General features: G+C 41.7%; 1 protein-coding gene across 1 annotated transcript; it reads right to left on the bottom strand.

The window, feature by feature from the left end:
• Window positions 1-17181: 17181 nt before the first annotated feature.
• On the bottom strand, window positions 17182-18423 carry LOC121243826 (dof zinc finger protein DOF1.6-like). Its single transcript, XM_041141893.1, has one exon. The coding sequence runs from the start codon at window positions 18226-18228 to the stop codon at window positions 17500-17502; it is 729 nt and encodes a 242-aa protein (XP_040997827.1). The 5' UTR covers window positions 18229-18423; the 3' UTR covers window positions 17182-17499.
• Between the last annotated feature and the right edge of the window lie 3037 nt (window positions 18424-21460).

Raw genomic sequence — 21460 nt, forward strand, 5'->3', positions numbered from 1 at the left:
TGAATGGAAGAGATGAGGTTAGGGTTTGTTATTGGAGAGTGGCGCCAAGTTGATGGAGTGGGAGTGTTCTAAGAGTTGATTAGGGTTGTTTGATGCAATGGGGATGACTTGGGGGTTGCCCTGGATGTTTGGGTCACTTGGATGGTGATTAGGGTTGGTAAGGTGAAGTGTAGCTAGGGTTTTGTCAGGTGGCTAGGGTGGATTTCGAGATTTGGAAGAGTTGGCTTAAGGTTGGAGTTTAGGATGATGCTAGGGTTTGGGAATGAGATGGAAGAGTGAGGCTAGAGTTTGGTGGCTAAGGTGGACAGATTGAGATTGACTTGGTCTTAGGAAGATTGGCTAGATTTGGTTGGTTTATGAGTAGATATGGGAAGTTTGTAAGATGGAAGGAATCTTTGAGTGAGAAGGGAAATTTGAATTTGAATTAAGATGACAAGTCAATAGTTGACTTAGAGAGATTGTAGGAGGAGTGATTTAAGGAATTGAAGAGGATTTGCAATTCCTTAAATTAAGGGATTTGGGTTGGGATTTGAATTTGAATTTGAATATGGTAAGAGGATGGAGAGATTTTAGGGATGTGATTGGAATGAATCAACTTTCCTAAAATTAAGGAAGTTGACTCAAGAGGGACTCTTAAGGGATGGATGACGATGACTTTAGGATGGCCGAATTTGGTAAGTGGATGGTAGGGCTAGGGTCTTATGATGAGCGACTTTGGTATGGTTGAATATGGTAAGTGGGCATTATGGAAGTTGGTAGGAAATATGGGATTGGCTAGGTCAATGGATATGAGGGATGAATGGCAATTATGAGAATGTGAACTATTATGAAAAGTAGGGCAACACTAGGGTTGGTCGAGTAAGGTAAGTGGGGAATATGGTTAGGGTTTGATGGAAGATGGTGGCTAGGTATTTCGACTAGGACAAGTTGGATGGTGGGAAGGCTTTATATAAAGTGTGTCAATTTATGGAAAGGATGACAAACAAAGTGGTGGTCGAGTATGTGGTATGGAGTGGATCAAATGGATGAATGCGTGAATGAAAGCAATGAAGAGTGGATGAACACTATGAATTCTCAAGAACAACTCAAGAACAATTCAAGAACAATCCACATAAAATAATAAGATCAAAGGATAGAAAATGGAAGACAAGAGATGGAATGGAAAATACTCATAAGATTAATGGATCCTTAGGGATTCACGAATTGCACCCTAAAGATAAAAAGAACAAGATCGATAGATTGAACCACACCTATTCACAAATTGCAAGGTGTGATCCTCTCTTAGGGGATTCACGTATTGCACCCCAAAGAACCCAAGTGCCTTAGCACCGAATGGTGATCTCAAGAACAAAATAGTCTACCTACTAGGAAATTTGCCAAAAGATGTAAATGCAAAGCCTAAGGGTCCTATTTATAAAGATTACAACTTGAAAACCCCCAATAGGTCCCTTGGAAAATAAATAATTAAATAAAAATAAAAAATAACATAGCTGGCATGGGCCAAGTTGACCCATGGTATGCATGAGTCCATGGGTGGGCTAGGCTGGCCCATGGCATGGGCCATGGGCATGGCTGACATGGTTGGCATGGTTGTAGGCATGTGGTTGACAGGGCCCTGGCATGGTCTGGGCGCTGGCATGGCTGGCATGGCCCAGGCAGGGGCCTGGGCGCTGAGGCTGCATGCTGAGGTTGCTGCCAGGGCGAGCTGGCATAGCCCAGGCAGGGGTGCTGGCTTGTGCGCGCGCTGGGCGTGCGCTTGGGCGCTGGGCTGCGCGTAGGACGTGCGTGCACGTTGCGTGCGCGCGGCATGCACGCTGGGTTGCGCGCGCGCGCTAGGCATTCTGGGCATGCTGCACGGGTTGGTCTGGTCACCAGCCTTGCTGGGCATCCTGGGCATGTCTTGGCAGGCCCCATGGCATGCCCATGAGGTTGCTGTGAGGCTGTCCAGCCTTGTCTTGACATGACTATTGGCTTGGCTATGGGCCACAAAATATGGGATCCTACCAGGCATGTAGTCCTCACGCCAATGGTGATGATGATTGGTGGGCGGAGCTTGGTTGATCAAAGAGGGCATGTGTGGTTGTGGTGGATGGATGATTATAAATCTAGATTTCCACATCCAAAAAAACTTGAGGTTATAAAGAAAATTTTGAGGAAAAAAAGAGGGGAGGAAGAGGTAGAGAAGAGGTGGGAAGGACAGGAACTCTACAATGAGATTTCATACCAAAAGTGTAAAATTTTTTTGTTATCTACCTAAATAAGCAGTATAGGGTAAATTAACATATGTGGAAATGAGATTCTGGCTTGTTCTGTTTTTACTTTGTCTCCATAATTTTGAAAGCAAAATAAAAAGGTTGGGAATAACTGGAGCCTGAAGTGATACCATTTTAATTGTGCATGCAACTGCACATAGACCAAGGTCTAGTGGGGCAAGTGCAACCCCTAGTAAATTTCAAGGATGGCTCAGAAATAGTTTCACTGCTCTATGTAAACTTGAATTAATTTGGATCTTCTAGAGTTCATGGGTTTACTTCTTATGTTTCTCTCTCTTATGCACTAGACTTTAGGCCCAGTTTAGATTGCAAGATAGTCTCATCTAATCTCAACATCTTAACATCACAAACACAATAGTTTTCAATTTTAAATTTCAACTAATCAGTATCTAATTATTATAATTTTTGCAAATTTCTATTTAAAACACAAAAAATAATTTAACTTTTTCAAATCATAAAATAAAAATTATATTAAAAAATTATATTCTAACAATATTTTAACTTTATAATATTTTTATTCAACTTTTTCTCTTTTCTTTTCTAAAATCTCATAAAATATCTTAACTCAAACATTTTTATTACTATTAACAAATTATTTCATTATTATTCATAAATTTTTTATCTAATCTCATCTCGTCATCTAAACAATACCTAAGAGTTCATGGGTCAACAAGGTGGGGGCAGCATTGATAATGGGATGCTTGGTGGAAGGCCGGGAGAGGTATTAATTAGCAGCATGCGCTGGGGGGATCTATTGATTCAGTGAACAGAGTATGAGTGCGTGTTTTGTGGTGAGGGCCCTCCATAAATGATGCCTTCACGTTTGTATGGAACATAAATATGATGAGCTTTTGGCAACATGAGTATGGCGGCTAGACTGTGTTTCTTCTGTAGGTCAACGTTCTTTCATGGGAGTCAGCAGCTCTCTATCTGTAGCACATCAATGTTCATCACCAACTTATAAGGATGCAATCTTGTGCAGATATGGTTATGAGACCATCAAAATGAACCTGCATGCAGACGTGAGAGCTAAAAACAAGAAAATGAATTAATTACAGCAATCAACAATACTACACAAAATGGAAACAGCAAAGAACAATGAGGATGGAACTCCAGTATCAATTTAGTCACAACTGAGCAACAAGCTGACTTTAGGAGTGAGAATGATTCAGTAGTGATCGAGTAGCCATTAATAATGCTGCAACAGATAGCTAGCACAAACTTGGAGTAGCAATGGCTGAGTCCTTGATGAAAGGTTGCCTTTGGCTAGACAAACTCCTTGCATATTTGCTTCTTTTATGTCTTCTTTTCTTTTTTTAATCTAATTTTTTTTTAATATGAAAGTTAATAAAATTAGAAGTACGTCTCTTTCCCAAAAAAAGATGCTTTTTGAAAGAGTAGATAAGTCTTACTTTTTATTTTCCTCAGCGTTTTCTTCCATTATCCTTTTTTTTCCTTCCCTTTTCTATATTCTTCATACAAGAAAGGAAGTAATGGTTGATTTCAAAAAATCTCAAGGATCGGTAATTTTGTTAAGCCTGTGTTATTTATTGGGTTTTGTAAAAATAGATAGTAAAACTTGATTACTTTTTTTTTAAAAAAAATATGTTTTATATATTTGTAAAAGTAAATAGAGTTAAAAAGTAGTTTCGTTTTTATGTTTGCGTTCTTTTACTTTCCATAACAATCTAAGCAAATATTGGACGAAAAGTTGGAATACAATTTTTTTTAATTGAAAGATGTTTGACTTAACTTGATTTATTTATTTATTTTAAGAAGAAAATTTAACAAAACATGGATAGACTTTTTCTTCAAAAATATAGCATATGAGGATTATTTATAATTTTATGTTTTAAATATTTTCTAAAACTAGAAAAAAAAAAAGCAAATTATATACATTTCTTAATATTTAACCGTGAGTGAAAAATCACCACTTGTACAATAATGGGTTAGACTCTCCTTCAATGAGTGAGTTTAACACGTAGAATATTTAATTAAATGGGATAAAGTATAAAATTATGATTCGAACTCAAAACTTATGTTTAAATACCATGTAAAATCATCACCTATCTAAAAAACTAAAACTAATGAAAACTGTGAGGGGATTTTCCCCACTTCACAAGCCATTGGCCTTAGCCCGATACCCGACCCCAGGGTCTAAGCTTACCCATAAAGCAAGCCGCCTACATAGAAAATAATCAGGTGGCTGATGGACGAACATGCCTGACATCGCCGGCCACGCTCTGATCATGGAGACTTGTACAAGGCAGAACGGGAAAGATGGAGAACTCTCGATCCTCTGACATGGGAACATCAACGGACCTGCCACATTATTGACGTCATCACAAAGCCACGCTGCATTAAAGGGCCCTGACAAAATGAACAGTACGAAGAATATAGTTTCCATAAGGGCAGACATGATTTGTCCCCCTCCCAGGCTCCCTGTATAAATAGCAACTCCCAGGTACGAGTAACGCTCTCTGATCCCTAGGCTATCTCACTTTATTTACAAACTTCCAAAAGACGATACTGACTTCGGCATCGAAGACTCTCGACCCCAAGACTGCCCACTTCTAGCTACTTTCTTCTCTATTTCCGCAGGCCCAGTTTCGAAGACCGGAGTTGCTAGAATCTAATCCAAAGGCCTATGAAACATTATGTTAACAGTGACGTCATCTATAGGATCTTAGTAGATCTTACGTGTACTTCATTTGCCCATGACAACCCGTTCCAAACAACTCGGAAACTCACCAATGGTGCCAATGAACGTGCAAGCTGACCAACGAGAAAGCCAAACTCCTAGGATTGGAAGAGACACCATGGAAGAGAGGTGGGAACGTACCCAGGAAAGGATGTCTCCAAATGGCGGGGTGGGCACGACGTGCCTACGGTGGATGACCACACCCTGCCACCGCCTCCCGTCTGTACTCTAGCTGAAGGTGAAAATCGAGATGAACAGAGGCTCAGAAAGGTGGAACCAAATGAGCCGTTAGAGTTCATTCCCTAAACTCAGACTGATTAGAAGCCATAGCAAGAATCTACAGCGAAATGACACCTGAGGCGCGGAGTGCCATGCAGCAACTCCTCACCGAGCACCAGGACGTATTCACTTGGAGCCACGAGGACATGGCTGGGATAGCTCCTGAAATCATACAACACAACCTTCTTGTAGACCCAAAGACCAAATGAGTGAGGCAAAAATGTCGAAGTGTCAGTGCAGAAAAGAATATCGCCATAGCTGAGGAAGTGGACTGCCTGTTAGCCATTGGATTCATGCAAGAAGCCCGCTATACAGAAAGGCTGTCCAACGTGGTGCTCGTAAAAAAGCCGAACGGCAAGTGGAGAATGTGCATCGACTTTACCGACCTCAACAAGGCCTGCCCGAAAGACATTTTCCCGCTTCCTCGCATTGATTTGATCGTTAACTCCACGGTAAACCATCATATGCTTAGCTTCATGGATGCTTACTCTGGGTATAACCAAATTCGGATGAACCTGGAGGACGAGGAGAAGACCTCTTTCATCACCGACCGAGGCCTGTACTGTTACACGGCGATGCCTTTTGGGCTAAAGAGCTCGGGAGCTACCTACCAGCGGCTAGTCAACTATATGTTCAAAAATCAAGTAGGAAGAAACATGGAGGTCTACTAAGGCAGTACCAGGACAACACTTAAACGACCTGAGGGAGGCTTTCGCAATACTGAGGCAATACCAGATGAAGCTGAACCCGGTGAAGTGTGCCTTTGGTGTAGGATCAGGAAAATTCTTGGGATTCATGGTGTTGGAACGTGGAATCAAAGCTAACCCTGAAAAGGTGGAGGCCATCCTCAACATGGCCCCACCCTGAAGCATAAACGAGGTGCAAAGGCTAGTCGGGTGAGTGGCAGCCCTTAATAGGTTCGTGTCAAGATCCATCGACAAGTGTTTGCCTTTATTCAAGGTTCTATGAAAGGCATAGGTATGAGATGCCGAGTGCGACCTGACGTTCGAGTTTCTCAAGAAGTACCTCACGAGCCCACCGTTCCTTAGCCAACCCAGGTGTGGGGAGACGCTAACCCTTTACCTGGCAGTCTCCCCCTATGCAATCTCTTCAGCGTTAGTGCGCGAAGAGGAAGAAGTCCAAAGGCCAGTCTACTACACCAGCCGAGCAAAATCATGGAGGCGAAGCTAGATACCGCCACGTAGAGCAACTAGCCTTCGCGATGGTGGTAACCACGTGCAAGCTGCGCCCTTACTTCCAAGCTCACCCAGTAAGGGTCCTTACAAAAACCCCCTCTGGACCAGTAAGCTCGCAAGAAGACTCCCACTTGCTAGAGCAGATGGTGATCCAAACCGTTAAAGTACCTGCCGTCAATGTTTTGAATACCGTACCGGACGCCGTACCGGTCAAGGCACTGAAACGAAATATTTCGGTACCGGTACCGTTTCAGGATAGCATTTCGGGATAACGTTTCGGGATAGTCGATATATGAATAAATTATATATATAAATCTATATAAAAATTATATTCCAAAATAATAGTCTATATATAAATACACATATATATATAAATTATAAATAGTCTAGTCTGAATTGGGGGCTAAAAAATAAGCTTGTAGTTTGAAAAAATGAAAAAAAAAAAAAACACAGGCCGAAATATAGGCCGGTACAGGCCGAAATTCAGGCCGGTATTTTGGCCGGTACGGAATAGATATAGTACATGTACCAGCCGGACAGCCGAAACGAAATACGGTACAAAATTTAAAACACTGCCTGCCGTAGGGATCAAGGTAATGGAGATATGGCTCGAGGCCTCAGATTGGGCGGGAGACATACTCAAGTACTTGGATGCCAATGAGGTGCCTAAGGACAAGCAAAAGGCCAGAAAGATTAGAAACCGAGCAGCACGCTACACTCTGATCGAGAAAATTTTATATTGGAGGGGCCACTCGACGCATCTCTTGAAGTGCATTTCCCTAGAAGAAGCGCAGTACGTGTTGGCAAAAGTATATGAAGGAATCTGCGGCAGCAACTTGGGAGGAAAGGCGCTAGCCAGAAAGGTGTTGAGGGAAGTGTATTACTGGCCCCGTACCCTGCAAGATGCCAAGGAGTATGCGTGGAAATGCCAAAAATGCTAGGAGTACGCCAAAATGCCCCACTGTCCACTAGAGGAATTAACGTCGATCACCTCACCTTGGCTCTTCGCCCAATGAGAGATTGACCTTTTCGGCCCACTCCCCTTGGTAAGGGAGGAGTAAAGTTTGTGGTAGTAGTTGTGGACTACTTCACCAAGTGGGTTGAGGCCGAAACCCTAGCAACCATCACGGCGAACAACATCATGCGATTCCTATGGAAGATGGTGGTTTGCAAGTTTGGCGTCCCGCGCACTATCATATCGGATAATGAGAGACAATTTGATTCCGAACACTACCGTAATTGGTGTTAGGAGTTGGGGATTGAGTTCAGGTACTCATCCCCGAGCCATCCCTAATCTAACGAGCAAATAGAGACGACTAACAAGACACTGATGGGAATGCTAAAAAAGCGACTCGATGACATAAAGGGCGTGTGTACAGAAGAACTCCACGTCATCCTATGGGCCTACCGGGTCACTGTAAAGACACCGACAAGGAGAACTCCTTTCACCCTCCTACAGAGTTCAGCACTTCGAGCAACAATCCAATGATAGGCGGTTAGAGGAATAACTTGATTCGTTGGAAGAAGTCAGACTGGAGGCAGAAATAAGAACCGAAGCCAACAAAAGAAGGGTCAAGTGATGCTTCAACAAGCGGGTGCGCCTAAGAACATTCAAGGTTGGAGATCTCGTACTCAAAGAGATAGGAACAATGACGCAAGACGAGGGAAAGCTGGGCCCCCAGTGGGAAGGCCTCTATGTGGTCACCACCACTAATTGCCAGGGCTCCTACCGGCTCCGAGACTCCCAAGGAAACGAATTGCCGCACCCTCGGAACGCTGAACATTTATAAAAATTTTATTACTAAGCTAACTCGATTATTGTAAATTCATATTTCCATGCATACACTACAGACCTTAATTTAAAAAAAAAAAAAAAGGTGTTGTATTTCAATGTCAAATTTCAGGGACATAATGAAATCTTCATCAATGTAATCGCCATCAACGAAATCAACGAACTCTCCATCAATGTAATCTCCATCGAAAAACTCTCTATAAGCAACTTATCTCCCCGCAAGGCGAAAGGGATGAGTGTAATGCCTAAAGTTGCTCTACCCCTATCGTGGAGGAGTGCGGATCCGCCCTCGGCCACTTAAAGACAAAAACTTACCTCTCCCATGAGTATCAACAGGTGGGAGTGGGTCCAGTTACAGACTATCCGAACAACGTACCTCTCGTGGAGCCACAAGGGCGGGGTGAGCCAAATGCCACTTTGTCCCTCTTACGACGGAGAGCATGTCCAGCCTCGAGGCTATCCGAAAAACTTACCCCGACCTCCGTCGTGGTGAATCCGGTGTGGGATTAGTGCAGACTGACCCGAACTTACCTTTTCATGAGATGACAACGGGCGGGAACGGGTCCAGTCCCAAACTGCCCGAGTAGGAGGCTTAACCTCCTCGTCCGGGAGAGCGGGACCAACCTCTCTGGCGGCTCGAAAAACTTACCCCAGCCCCTATCGCTGTGAAGGAATGGATTAGCCACATCGCTATTCGAATTACCTCCCCCGCAGGATGCCAGAGGGAAAGGTAGGCCAAAAAGTTGCCTTATCCCTCCTGCGGCAGAGTGCAGGTCAGTCCTCAGCTACCCACCTATCTTCCTCGTAAGCGTCAACAGGCGGGAGTGAGTCCAATAGCAGACCAAGGGGACGAGTCATGCCAAAGGCCGCCTTGTCTCCCCGTGGCGGAGAACGGGATGAGCCCCACGACTACCCAAATAACTTACCTTGACCTCCGTTGCAATGATGGGTAAGATCAGCACCAGCCTGGCTCAAAACTTACCCTTCCTTGCGATGTTAATGGATGAGAGCGGGTCTAGTAACAGACTACCTGAACAATGTACCTCCCGTGGGAAACAAATGGACAGGTTGAGGCAAAAGTCACCTTGTCCCTCCCGTGAAGGAGAGTGAGTTCAGCCCTGAGGCTATCCGAATACTTACCCCGACCTCCATCGTGGTTAAAGAGCGGACCAGCCACATCGTTGTCCGAATTACCTCCTCGGGAGGCAAATGGGCCGTTTGGCTTGAGGCATTCCGATCCCTCTCTGATGGAGTGCTGGTAGTCCTCCGTTACTGGAAGACGAAAACTTACCTTCCTTGTAAGTGTCAACAGGCGAGAGTGGGTCCTGATACAGACTGTTCGAACAACCTACCTCCCCACGGACCAAGGGGATTGGCCGAGTCTGATGCCGCCTTGTCTCCTCGCGGCGGAGAGCATGACTAGCCCCCTGGCTACCCGAATAAATTACCCCAACCTCCGCTACGACGAAGTGTGGGATCAGCGCCAGTTTGACCCAAACTTATCCTTCCATGTGGTGTCAACGGGCGGGAGCAAGTCCAGTAACAGATTGCCCTAACAACCTACCTCCTGAGAGGAACAAAGGGACATATTGAGCCAAAGGCCGCCTTGTCCCTCCAGCGAAGTATAGTGGGTCCAGCCTCGAGGTTGCCCGAATACTTGCCCAGACCCCCACTGTGGCGAAGGAGCGGACCAGCGACATCACTATCCTAATTACCTCCTCAGGGGACAAAGAGACAATTTGGCATGAGGCATTTTGACCTCTCCCCGACAGAGTGCAAGCCAGGTCCATCGACCACCCGAATATTGCAACAAAGGACGCGGGCCTCAGCAACAAGCACATTGCAGCACAGGCTAGAGGGCCCAAGTTTGCGAAGTCTAACTCCTACAAAGTTAAGGATAAAACCACGATGACATTCTTATCTCCCAATTAGGGATTAAATGCACAATCCCAACAAAGGGGAGAAGGTCCTGTTCCAAATGGCTCGAACAACCTACCTCCCCGCAGACTAAGGAGACGGGTCGAGCCAAAGGTCACATTGTCTCCCTGGGGCGGGGAGCGGGACTAGCCCCATGGCTACCCGAATAACCTACACAAGCCATCATTGCAGCAAAAAGAAGCCCAGACTATTTATGTCCAACTCCACGGTCAAGGTGCCACTCGCAGCCGGGAGGGGGGCATAGAGGCGGGTTAGCGAAACGCTACCCGGCCTCTCCCAAGAGGAAGAAGCCGGAATTCCCCTGGTGCGGCTTAACTATTAGGGGAGGATTTCCATTTCCCCAGGCTGGCGACAATGGGCGAAGACCAACAAACACTGACAACAATTCTCTTTTTTTCTTTCAATTACATGCCAAAATAAAACACAGCAACATAAAATGGAAGAACTAAAGGACTAGGTAGGGTGAAGCGCATCTAAGAGACAGACAGCAAGAAGGAGGAAATCGACATAAAGAAGAAGTCAAGAGACATCAGCCTAGTCAAGAGGTATCACTAAAGACCCCGAAAGGATAACTACCTAACAAGGGTGAATAAAGACAACACAAATGAAAGAACAGTCGGCCGGAGGGGTCGACGGGAATAGGTTAGGTGCTGGCGGGGTGGACCGTAAGCCTCGTGTGATGGCCATCCCCCTGCTAACGTCAAGCCCATAATTTCTTGCGACAAAACTCCCTGGGCCAGCAATGAAAAGGAAAGAAGAATAAGTGAAAACACAGAAGGAAACGTCGAAGAAGAGCAAAATGAAAAAAGAGAAATATCGCAAAGCCAAGCAGTCCGGCACTGCAAAAGTATGAAAACAATTTCATTAATGAGCACAAGTTACAACATGAAACTGTAGAGTTACAAAGAATAAGTTACAACATGAAGTCGCAGAGTTACATAGAACAAGTTACAACATGAAGCTGTAGAGTTACAGAGAACAAATTACAATGTAAGGTGGCCAATTACAACGACCTACAGCTAAACAAGACATAAAGTTGTGATGGCGCAGCAAACTAAAGCCTGATCAGATCATATTCCAATAGAAGTGGCAGATAGAGATCTCCATCACTACGACATGCCGATAATGCCTGAGGTTACCTCTGAGAAAATCAACATGGATGTAATAAGGAAATTAATTGACTCGTATGGTGACAACTACCAAAACGTCGCCAGGAACTGCCTGCCTGCAGGGGAGAAACGCGAGGAACTATTGGAGAATGTGAAGATAGGTTGGAAAGCAGGACAGGAATCACCTCGAAGATGAGCTCAGATGCAGGATATAAAGAGAGAGAATGCAATTTTGTATGAGCAAGGCGAGGTTGAGCTTTGGGAGAAGAGGTTCGAAGCTAGAGTCTCGAGCAGTAGAGAAGAGCAAGATCCATCAGAGGAGTCGCATGGTGTGCTACAAGGGAGAGTCAACCATCAGCGGGCAGAATCGTTCGGGGCTACCAATAAGGGCGCTCTGGATTAAATCCTTCTCGAGGAGAGCAGCCCGCTCCACGAACACTTCATGAGGTCGAAGCTCCTGCACACACAAGGCACTCAGGTCGCATTGGGGATTTTGGAGGACGTGAGTCTTCATCCGCTCCAAGTCGTTGTTGTAACCAAGGTACCGGGCACATCACAGATGCCACGGACATAAGACAGCTCCTCCCGCAGACCCCGGATGGTAACATCACGGGCCTCTCAAGCGCACCCTATCTCAGTCCGATCAGCCTCCAGATCCCTCATTTGCTTCATTTCCTCCTCCAAGGCCTTTCTCTTGTCCGCCAGAGACTTGGAAGCCTCCATAAACCGCTCTGTTAGCCACTTGTTTGTCTGACCGTCGAAGTCCTGCAGCTTGCGCAGATATCGATTTTCGTCTTGCAACTGCTTAAGCTACTGCTGACAGTCATCAAGAGACTTTTGCAGCCCCTCCCTAGCCTCGGAGGCAAGTACCATCTCGAGATGCAGAATGCCCACCCCATTATGGGACCTCGACAAGTCAGCGAGGGCCTCCTCGACTTCTTCTTTCTTCTTTTGCTCCTTCACTACACAGCCTAAAGCTAGTTGCACGTAGTGTCCGGTTCTCGCTCGTCACCTCCTCTCGACCATCCACAATAAAAGCCACCAAACGCTCCAAGCCTTGCCATAGAAGTCTGAGTCAAAATCAAAGAAGGAAACAAAAAGAGGTATGGTGAGTTTGCAAGCAAAGATCTTACCCCAGCGAACAGCCTCTTGAGCCTGCCGTCCAACTTACGGATGCGGTTGGCAAGGCTCACTGAAGCCATCGGCCGAAAGTTTACCGGAATCTCATCGATAGCCTCATCGTCCTCACTAGGGGCCGCAGGCGCCTTGGCTACCTAGGCCAAAGGAGCGCCCATCGTCGGCTCCCCGACCCTAGCACAGCCCCTGCCACTTCATCTCTAGTTAAGGCAACCTCGAAAGCAGGAATCATTTCAGCGGTAGACTCGAGGACATGTGGCTCGAGTTGAATGTCTGCAATATGGCACAAGGAAAGTTTGCGATCATCTTCATCTTTTTGGGCGACAACGGCTCGGGTCGGGTAACGAGCACCACCACAGAAGGACCTTCGGGAGGAACGGGGAGGTCGTCAGAATCGGATCTGACAGGAGAAATCCTCTGGGGCCTTTTTCCTTTCCCCTCCACCGACGACTGAGAAAGAGGTAGGGGGCTCAGGATGTGACCTTCCTTATCGGAAAACCTATGTCGGAGCACAAATTGGCCGGGGGAGCCAGGTACCTAAGAAAGCTGTCCTAGCAATCCAAAAAAAGGTCGTCCGGATGAGCCTTCACCCAAGCACGGATGACCTTGAGCCTGAGTAGCTCATCTGGGGTTGCGCTAGGGCGACGACCCTTGTCACCATCCACGTTCCCCCATATAGCGAAAATAGGGAATAAGTGCCGATTGGCTTAGCTGATAGGGAACTCCAATCCCTCACCAGACAAAAAGAAGAACTAACGATTCCACCCCCTCATGGCAATATACTGCGACTCCAGCCGAGTCAACGCATGGACTGGTCTGAAGCCGTAGATGTGACAACCTCGCCTCAAAATATTGTGGGTAAGGAAAAACTTGCGCGCTATAAGATCCTGGTAGTTGGCTCCGACCTCCTCCAACGCGCAACACCAGACAGCGCGGCACGATACAAGGATCCTCCACGCCAGGGGCGACTCAATACAAATTGAGGCCTAAGGCGAAATTTAAGTGACCCATTCATAAAAATATAAATTATTATATGGAATAATTTTCAAAATTCTCAATAAAATAAGATTTTATTTAAAATCTTTAAATAGTTTTTTTTGAATTTATATTTAATATAACAACGTAAAATGAGGCCTCAATGCAAATTTTATACCTCAATTTAGCAAGATCTTAAAAAATTATTTAAAATATAAATAATTCATTGTATTAAATATTAGATTTAGTATTATGAGGCCTTGCACATTAAAAAAATATAAAAATTACTTAAAATTTTATTTAATAAAATGGTTTTTATTTTTATTTTTATTTTTTTTAAACATTTAAAAAAATATCTCATTTTTATTTTTGGAGGCCTTACATAAAGTGGGGGCCTTAGGCAATGGCCTAAATGGCCTTGCCATTGAGCCGGCCCTGCTCCACGCACTAGGAGGGAGCTAAGCAGGCGCCAACTCAAAGAAGCCTAGCACCTCTCGCTCTGGTCGACAGAAGGGCAGGCCGAGGCCATAGGAGAACATGGCGGGGTACACCGTAACCTTGGTGGCGTAACCCTCAGAATCTACCGCCCCTTCAGTAGGAGGAGGCACCACGAATCTCACCGTCTGAGGAACCCTATAGGTCTCCTTCAACGTCTCCTGTTCAGCAGAAGTCACCTGCTCCTCTGGAATGGTGCCTCCTTGACTATCGGAGGCACGGGCAGTGTCGGAAGGTCGCGATCATTTCTTGGGAGCCATTGGTAATCACATTGAAAGAAGAGAAGCTAGGGAACGATGCAAAGAGAGGTGTTTGAAAGTGGAAAAAGAACACAAAATACCAAGTTGAAGAGGGAATAAGCAAAGTAACCCATCGCAGAAAGGAAAAAGGGCTTTATATAGGCAAGATTGACGGTTGATATCCCAAGGCAGTAGGAACTCATGCGCCCCGCTGAGTACGAGAATCCCACGATCGACGCGATTCCAACAGATCGTATCCAATGACGCGGAGTAATGATGAAGGGACTGAAGGAGCATCATTTAATGTGGAACAGATCCGTCAAAATACAGCCATGAAAGCTGAAGACAAACTGTTGGAAGATATAGAGTAAAGACAAAAATCTCACTCGGACATAGCTGGGGAACAGGAATGTAACAGGCGAGCACTAAAAAGTCTGCAAGCCCCGCCCCAGGAAAGAAAAGGTTGCGTAGTCTCAAGTGCAAAAGTTGATTAACTAGGGAGCAAATGGAGAATTCTCCTTGGACCCATCGAGAGAAATTGGTGGGGTAACTATAAGGGAATTTTTTCCACTTCACAAGCCCACTGGGCCTCAGCCCGATACCCAGCCCCAAGGTCCAAGCTTACCCGTGAAGCAAGGCGCCTATAAGGAAAAGTAATCAGGTGGCTGATTAGACGAATAGGCCTGACATCGCTCAGCCACGCTTTGATCATGGGGACTTGTACAGCGCAGAACGGGAAAGACGAAGAACTCTCGATCATCTAACATGGGAACATCAAAGGACCACTCATAATAAAGCAAACCAAGGAACCATATTGCATCAATGGCACCACTACCCAAGCTACACGCCACATTAATGATGTCGTCGCAGAGTCACGCCACATTAAAGGATCCTGACAAAAGGAACAGTGTGAAGGGTATAGACTCCATAGGGGTAGACACGATCTATCCCCTCCCAGGCTCCCGGTATAAATAGCAATTCGTAGGTACGAGTAACGTTCTCTGATCCTTAGGCTCTCTCCTAGCTGTTTTCTTCTCTGTTTTTGTAGGCTTAGTTCTGAAAACGTGAGTTGTTGGAACTTGGGCCAAAGGCATACGAAACACGACAGTAGCAAGTTAGATTTTATTATATATTTTATATCTTAACATTGACATAGGTATTGTTCACAAGCATTATTTCATATAAAATTCCACAATATATATATCTATTCTCCCTTAAGAATAAATATATATATATATTTATAAGAGAGGTGTGATTCTTTATTAGTTGGGATAGGAGATCACATTCCACAATATTAATTAATGAATTAATATAAAAAAAATTAAGAAGCCGACATGCGCATTAGTAGAAGTGAGAAAAGCAACTGATGGGTTAGATTGTGTTTGGTTCACAACCAATTTATCACTATCTACAAATTTTTCATTATTTTTTTATTTTTTTTATTATTAATCACATGATCATCTCAACATTCTAACGTACTCTTAATTAAAGAAGAAAAAAAAAAGAATAGAAAAGCAGGTGGTAAGGTGGAAGAAAGGAAGGAACATGCGTGCATAGTAATTGCATAATTAGAACACCAACGAACATCAACCTGTCCCATGGTCGGTGGTGTGTCAGCCACTATCTATCTATTTCACTTTTTCTAGATTACATCGAACATTAATGTGTCCTTAATAGATTTCCCCACACATTCAACCTTTTTGGTTTTTTTTTAGAAACTTCTCACCATTCCAAACATATTTTGGTTGGTCTGCTCTATGATCAAAGGGAAATAAAGAAACAAAAAAATCATGCTCCCCAGCTCCACAATTAATTAAAGTGCTCCATTTCTTAAAAAAAAAAAAACAAAAGCACTTTTCTCACTTGGTAGATATGGTATTTTCCATCACTTTTACATCTCTTTTTTTAAAAAAAAAATAAGTAAGGTTAACTAATGCAAAATTATTACATGAATTTTAACGGTTTTGCAAATCAAGATCTAGATTTTCAACTTTTACAAAATTGATAAATAAATAAATTGAAAAATTATTCTCATCAGTTATTATTTACTACTCCATACTCTACGTCTTATAAAAAATATATTAATATAAAATATGAAAATAAATAGTAGATGATTCATAATATTTCTTACTTAAAACTACGACTCAAGATTAGGCATCTTCGTCGATCTACTTTGTAAAATTAATAGAATTCCATATGTTAGCCTTGGATTGGCTGGTACATTAGCATTAATATGTCAGGTTAGCCATTAGTTTTCCAATAGAGATTTGACGAAGATTGCGAGGTTTTTATTTTATTTTATTTATGCATCAATTTTACAAAAGTGAAAAACATATGCCTCGATTTGCGAAAACATAAACATCCAGTAAATAATTTGTTCCGGATTTAGAGTTGACATAATAAATTGAGATGATTTTAAATTAATTAAATAAAATATTATTTTTTAATATTATTATTATTTTAAAAATTTAAAAAAATTAAATTATTTATTATATTTTATATAAAAATTTAAAAAAATTATAATGATAAAATGAATGACTTGAGATCACTTTTTAATTCAAAGAGAGCCTTAAGTTACACCTGTCCATAAAAATTATATATGTTGAAATCACTTAAAAGTTATTTTCCAACTGTGATTAAAAAGAAGATTATCCAAAACGTTTCTACTATCAGGCTGAAGAAAAAGTGCATGTTGGGGAAGGAATCAAACAGTGTCCAACCAAACAAGAAAAAGGTGGGATTGCAAAGTAACATGATAAAAGTGAACAAACAAGACATAATCCAAAGGCCATTACAGATACTGGGGAGCTGATCAATAATTTCTGTTGAATGTATTTTTGCATTCAAAACCCTCATGAGGTTAATGAGGCTGGAAACTGCAAATTTGCATGGATTACCCAAACCCTTCTGTCCATTGATACGTTCAAGCAAGTACTATAGGTATTAATTTTTGCCCAAAAACCAAAACAAAACAGTGAAAACAAAGAACAAGAACTTAATTGATGATGATGGTTCCAAAGAATTTGCCTTTCTCAAAGTAGATACTGTAGTATAAAACTCCTGAAAAGGATGTCCTTGTCCATTTTGTTTCACCCCATTTTTGTCCAACGAAAGACCAAAAGATTTACAGAGCCACCAACAAACAAAAACATAACCTACCTAAAGAAACCACCTTCTGGTCATTTTTCTATGAAACCCTATGCCACTGATCTTCAATGTCCACCAAATAGTGACCCACAAAAGAAGGCAACTTTGACCCACAAAGGTTCGAACGATACGACCACTTCCCCAGAATTTCGAAAACCCTACCAAGACCCAGAAAAGAGTGAGGAAAAAGCATTTTCTGGAAATGGTAAAATGCTGCACTATTTCTCTAGACCTTGGCCGGGGGTTGAAATAGAAAGGTCAGGCGAAGCAAAGGAATCCCCGCCATCAACCTGTCCGCCTTGATCATCAGCACCGCTCAACTGCCAGGTGCCGTACGCTGCCGAAGCCAGCGAAGTTCCGATGCCAGTCCCGCCGCCAAAGTCACCGACTTCAGGAAATGCCCAAGCCCCAGCTCCGGCCAACCCAAGACTCATCTCTTCGAAGCCAGGTATTGTTGACCCGTACCCGTACGTCCCGCTCAGCCCCAAGAACCCGGCCGGACCCTGCGAGTTCAGCAAGAAGTTGAAGCTCCCAACGGCACCACCCACTGTCGCCACGTTCTCGTTTAGGTTCACATCGTGCGAGACCATCTCGGGTAAAACCGGACTGGGATTGGAGGGTAAGGCCTCACTGTTCACGGCAGATGAAGACGAAGAAGACGAGCAAGATGAAGTACTAGTATTAGAGCGAGAGCGCTTGGCTATACTCTTGCGGGTGCCACCGCCGACGGGGACGTTGCGGAGGGTCCCGCCCTGGGTCCAGTAGCGGCGGCAAGACTTACAGAAATGGCGGGGCTGTGAAAGGTTGTAGTTGTTGTAGTAGCAGAACTTGGTGGAGGTGGAACCGCAACGAGGACAAGGGAGGGGCTGGGTCTGTGGCGGTGGAGGATAACCGAAACTTTGCTGGAGCCTCGCCGCCGGTTTGTCATCGGCGGTCTCGGATGGCATTTTGTAGGGCGTGCAGCTGGTATATGTTTTGGGCTTTGTTTTTTTTTGGTTCCGGTGAAGAAATGTGGAACAAAAAGACAAAACTAGGTGGAGATGGGAAGATTCAAGATTGTTAAAGAACAAACAAACAAGCGTCGATGTCTTGGAAGTAGTGAGTGTGATTTTATACCCACGGGCCACAGACAGAGAGAGAGAGACTGAGAGAGACTGTATAAACAGTTGAAACGGGGTTAGGACTTGAGAAAGGGATAGAGCTGCTGAGTCGATGTCTTGGAAGTAGTGAGTGGGATTTTATACCCACGGGCCACAGACAGAGAGAGAGCCCGTATTAACAGGTGAAACGGGAAGGGGTTAGGACTTGAGAAAGGGTGAGAGCTGCTGAGTACCTTCAAAGGGCGGGGAATTTTGGATGAGAAATTATTTGTATAAATTTTAAATAGATAAATCTCATATAAATTTTTATAAAAAGATAAATTATATTTTAAAAAAATATAAAAAAAATTATTATTTATTAATAAAATTTATTATTTTATAAAAAATTTATATAAAATTTATCTATTTAAAATTTATATTTAACATTTTGGATAGCTGGTTGCAATCGGTGTTTGTAGACTCGTAGTACCGTACTCCGTAAAGTGTTATACGGCTCGACGCGTGGCTCAACTAGTAGATCTAATATTTAACCTTAGATTATTATAAATTTATTTTTATAAAAATTTTTTATATATATAATACTTCTCTTTTATTTATATTTAGTTTGGATTATTTTGAGATTGATTAATAATATAAACTTTTTTTATATAAGATTCTAAAACTTTCATTTTTTGTTTCTACTTTTTCTTAAAAATGAAATGGCCAAAATGATCTTGATTTTTGTTTGGAAAATTTTACAACTCACACTCGTATCTCGCAATATCTATCGATGAGTAGATATTGTACATTAACTTTTGAATTTTCCTTTTATTTAGAAGCCATGCCAAACAACTTAAATAATTTATTAATTAAAAATTGAAAGTAGAACAAAACTAACTGCAATTTTTTTTTAAAAAAAAAAAAAAACAAAGTAGGGTGTGACAAACTGATTTTCCACCCCTTAGCAGATATTTATGTTCCTAATGTTTGTTGATGTTCATGCATGGTTTCTCGTATACTATGTAATACGTCATCAATATTTTATCATTTTAGAATTATTTTATAATTTAACAATTATTTGAGAGAAGAATTGACGAAAGTCTCAAAATTTATTCTTACCCTTTAATTTAAGTAGAAAAATAATATATATAGTTTTAGAGTATATAAAGTTCGCACATTGATAAAGCATGTTTTTAGAAGTCTACTCTTAGATAAAATTTTTAGATTTTTTCTGTATATTGATAATGGAAAGGATCCTCCTTAAATATTATATATTTTATTATCTATAATATACTTGATTAGAAAAAAAAAAAAAAAAAAAAGGTTCGCACATTTTATTTTTAAAAAAATAGATAAATTTAAGACTCATATAAAAAAATTATTTTTTAATAATAAATTTTACTATTTTTTAAAATAAATACACAAAATTTATATACCTACTACTACTTACGATTATAGCTAATATTACTAAAGAAGAGTAGAAAAGTTTTTTTATTAATATTATTATTATTTTAATCTCACGTGATTTGTTTAACGAAAAATCTTATTTACCCTTCTTTATATCATTTTATTTTTATTTTTATTTTTAAAAAAATCATTTAATAAAAAAAATCCTATTTTTTATTTGAATGAGATCAGAGATTCACCCTAGAAATAAAAGTAAAGGAACAGAGAGTACTCGAGGGATAGAAGAACAGTCGGGTGAAAATGTACAGAAGAGGACCCACAGCATCATCAATGCTAGGCTGCTCTCTCTCTCTCTCTCTCTCTCTCTCTCTCTCCGGCTGCTTGCCTGTGCCGGATTTCTCGGCTGCCTTAAAATCTCTCGGCTCCTTTGATTGAGCATCTCTGTTCCCATGTTCTTCATCGTCAATGGTTTTCTGTTTCTTTTTTTGTTTCTTAAATTTCATACACTACTCACTCTGCATCGTAAGCAAATTTCCCCGACAGAGCATCTGACCTAGATCTGAGCTGCAGACATAAATGTCAGTACTCACGGAATTGATGAGACCCTTTGGTTCTGCAACTTTGACCAGGTTGAATTGGCCCCCGACCAGCACCAGACCATGCTTTCCTCCCTCCCATCCAGAAAACTTCAGCCACCGGTAACTGATTATAATTCCTCATAATTCTCTACCATATATACTTTCTATGACTCCTATTGATTATCAGATATTCTAGTTTGAATTGTATAGAAGTACATTTATATTATTTATTATTTATTTAATATTATACAAAATATTTACATCGACATGAATAAATATTGTAAATTTGTTTTCATTTGATATATTGTTGCGTTTGAGCAGAAGGTATTATAGATATTCTATAAATAATAATAAAATATTAAATAATAATAAATATATAATAAGTAATATTAAAATAATAAATAATTATGAGATATTCTGAATATTTTGAAAATATGTCAGAAATTCTCAATACCTAAATTAGGTTGCACTACTTGAATCTCTTAAATTCTTGTTCTCGAATTTAAACGAAGATTTGAGTCCAAAATATATGATAAGGAGTTCTATTATACATCAGTTATTATTCACTTTCACACCCCACATCTGACAAATTTTTTTTTTTCATAGGATGTGGAGTGTGTAATATTAAATAGTGATTGATAAGAAAAATTATTCTATGATAAGACTCGTGTTGCAAGATTCATAAATTATATCTATTTTCTTAAAGAGTAATGCTAGATACAATCTTAAGATGTGTAAGCATCGTTCACTCTTTTTTAAAAAAAATAGAGTCCATCATTAAAAAATAATTTTTTTCATAAAAATCTCATATTTATTTATTTTTTATTTTTTAAAGTAATGCGTCAAATTTGATCATTCTAAAATTACAAAATGTCAATTTCTTTTTTTACATTATAAAACATATTTGAATTAAAAAAAAAAATTGTACAAAATCTAAATTCCACAAGCATCCAAATAAGTTTGCTACGACGAGTCCCATCTGCGCTCTATGCCAACGTGGATTCATTGAATAAATTGCGGTCGCAGAAGCTTCGACCAAAAAGTGTTTGGACACACAATTATGGTTGTACCCAACACTCGAGTGGTTTGGATGTTGATGTTCCATTGTATGATTG

This window comes from Juglans microcarpa x Juglans regia, chromosome 8S (genome assembly GCF_004785595.1).
Source record: "Juglans microcarpa x Juglans regia isolate MS1-56 chromosome 8S, Jm3101_v1.0, whole genome shotgun sequence".
NCBI lineage: Eukaryota > Viridiplantae > Streptophyta > Magnoliopsida > Fagales > Juglandaceae > Juglans > Juglans microcarpa x Juglans regia.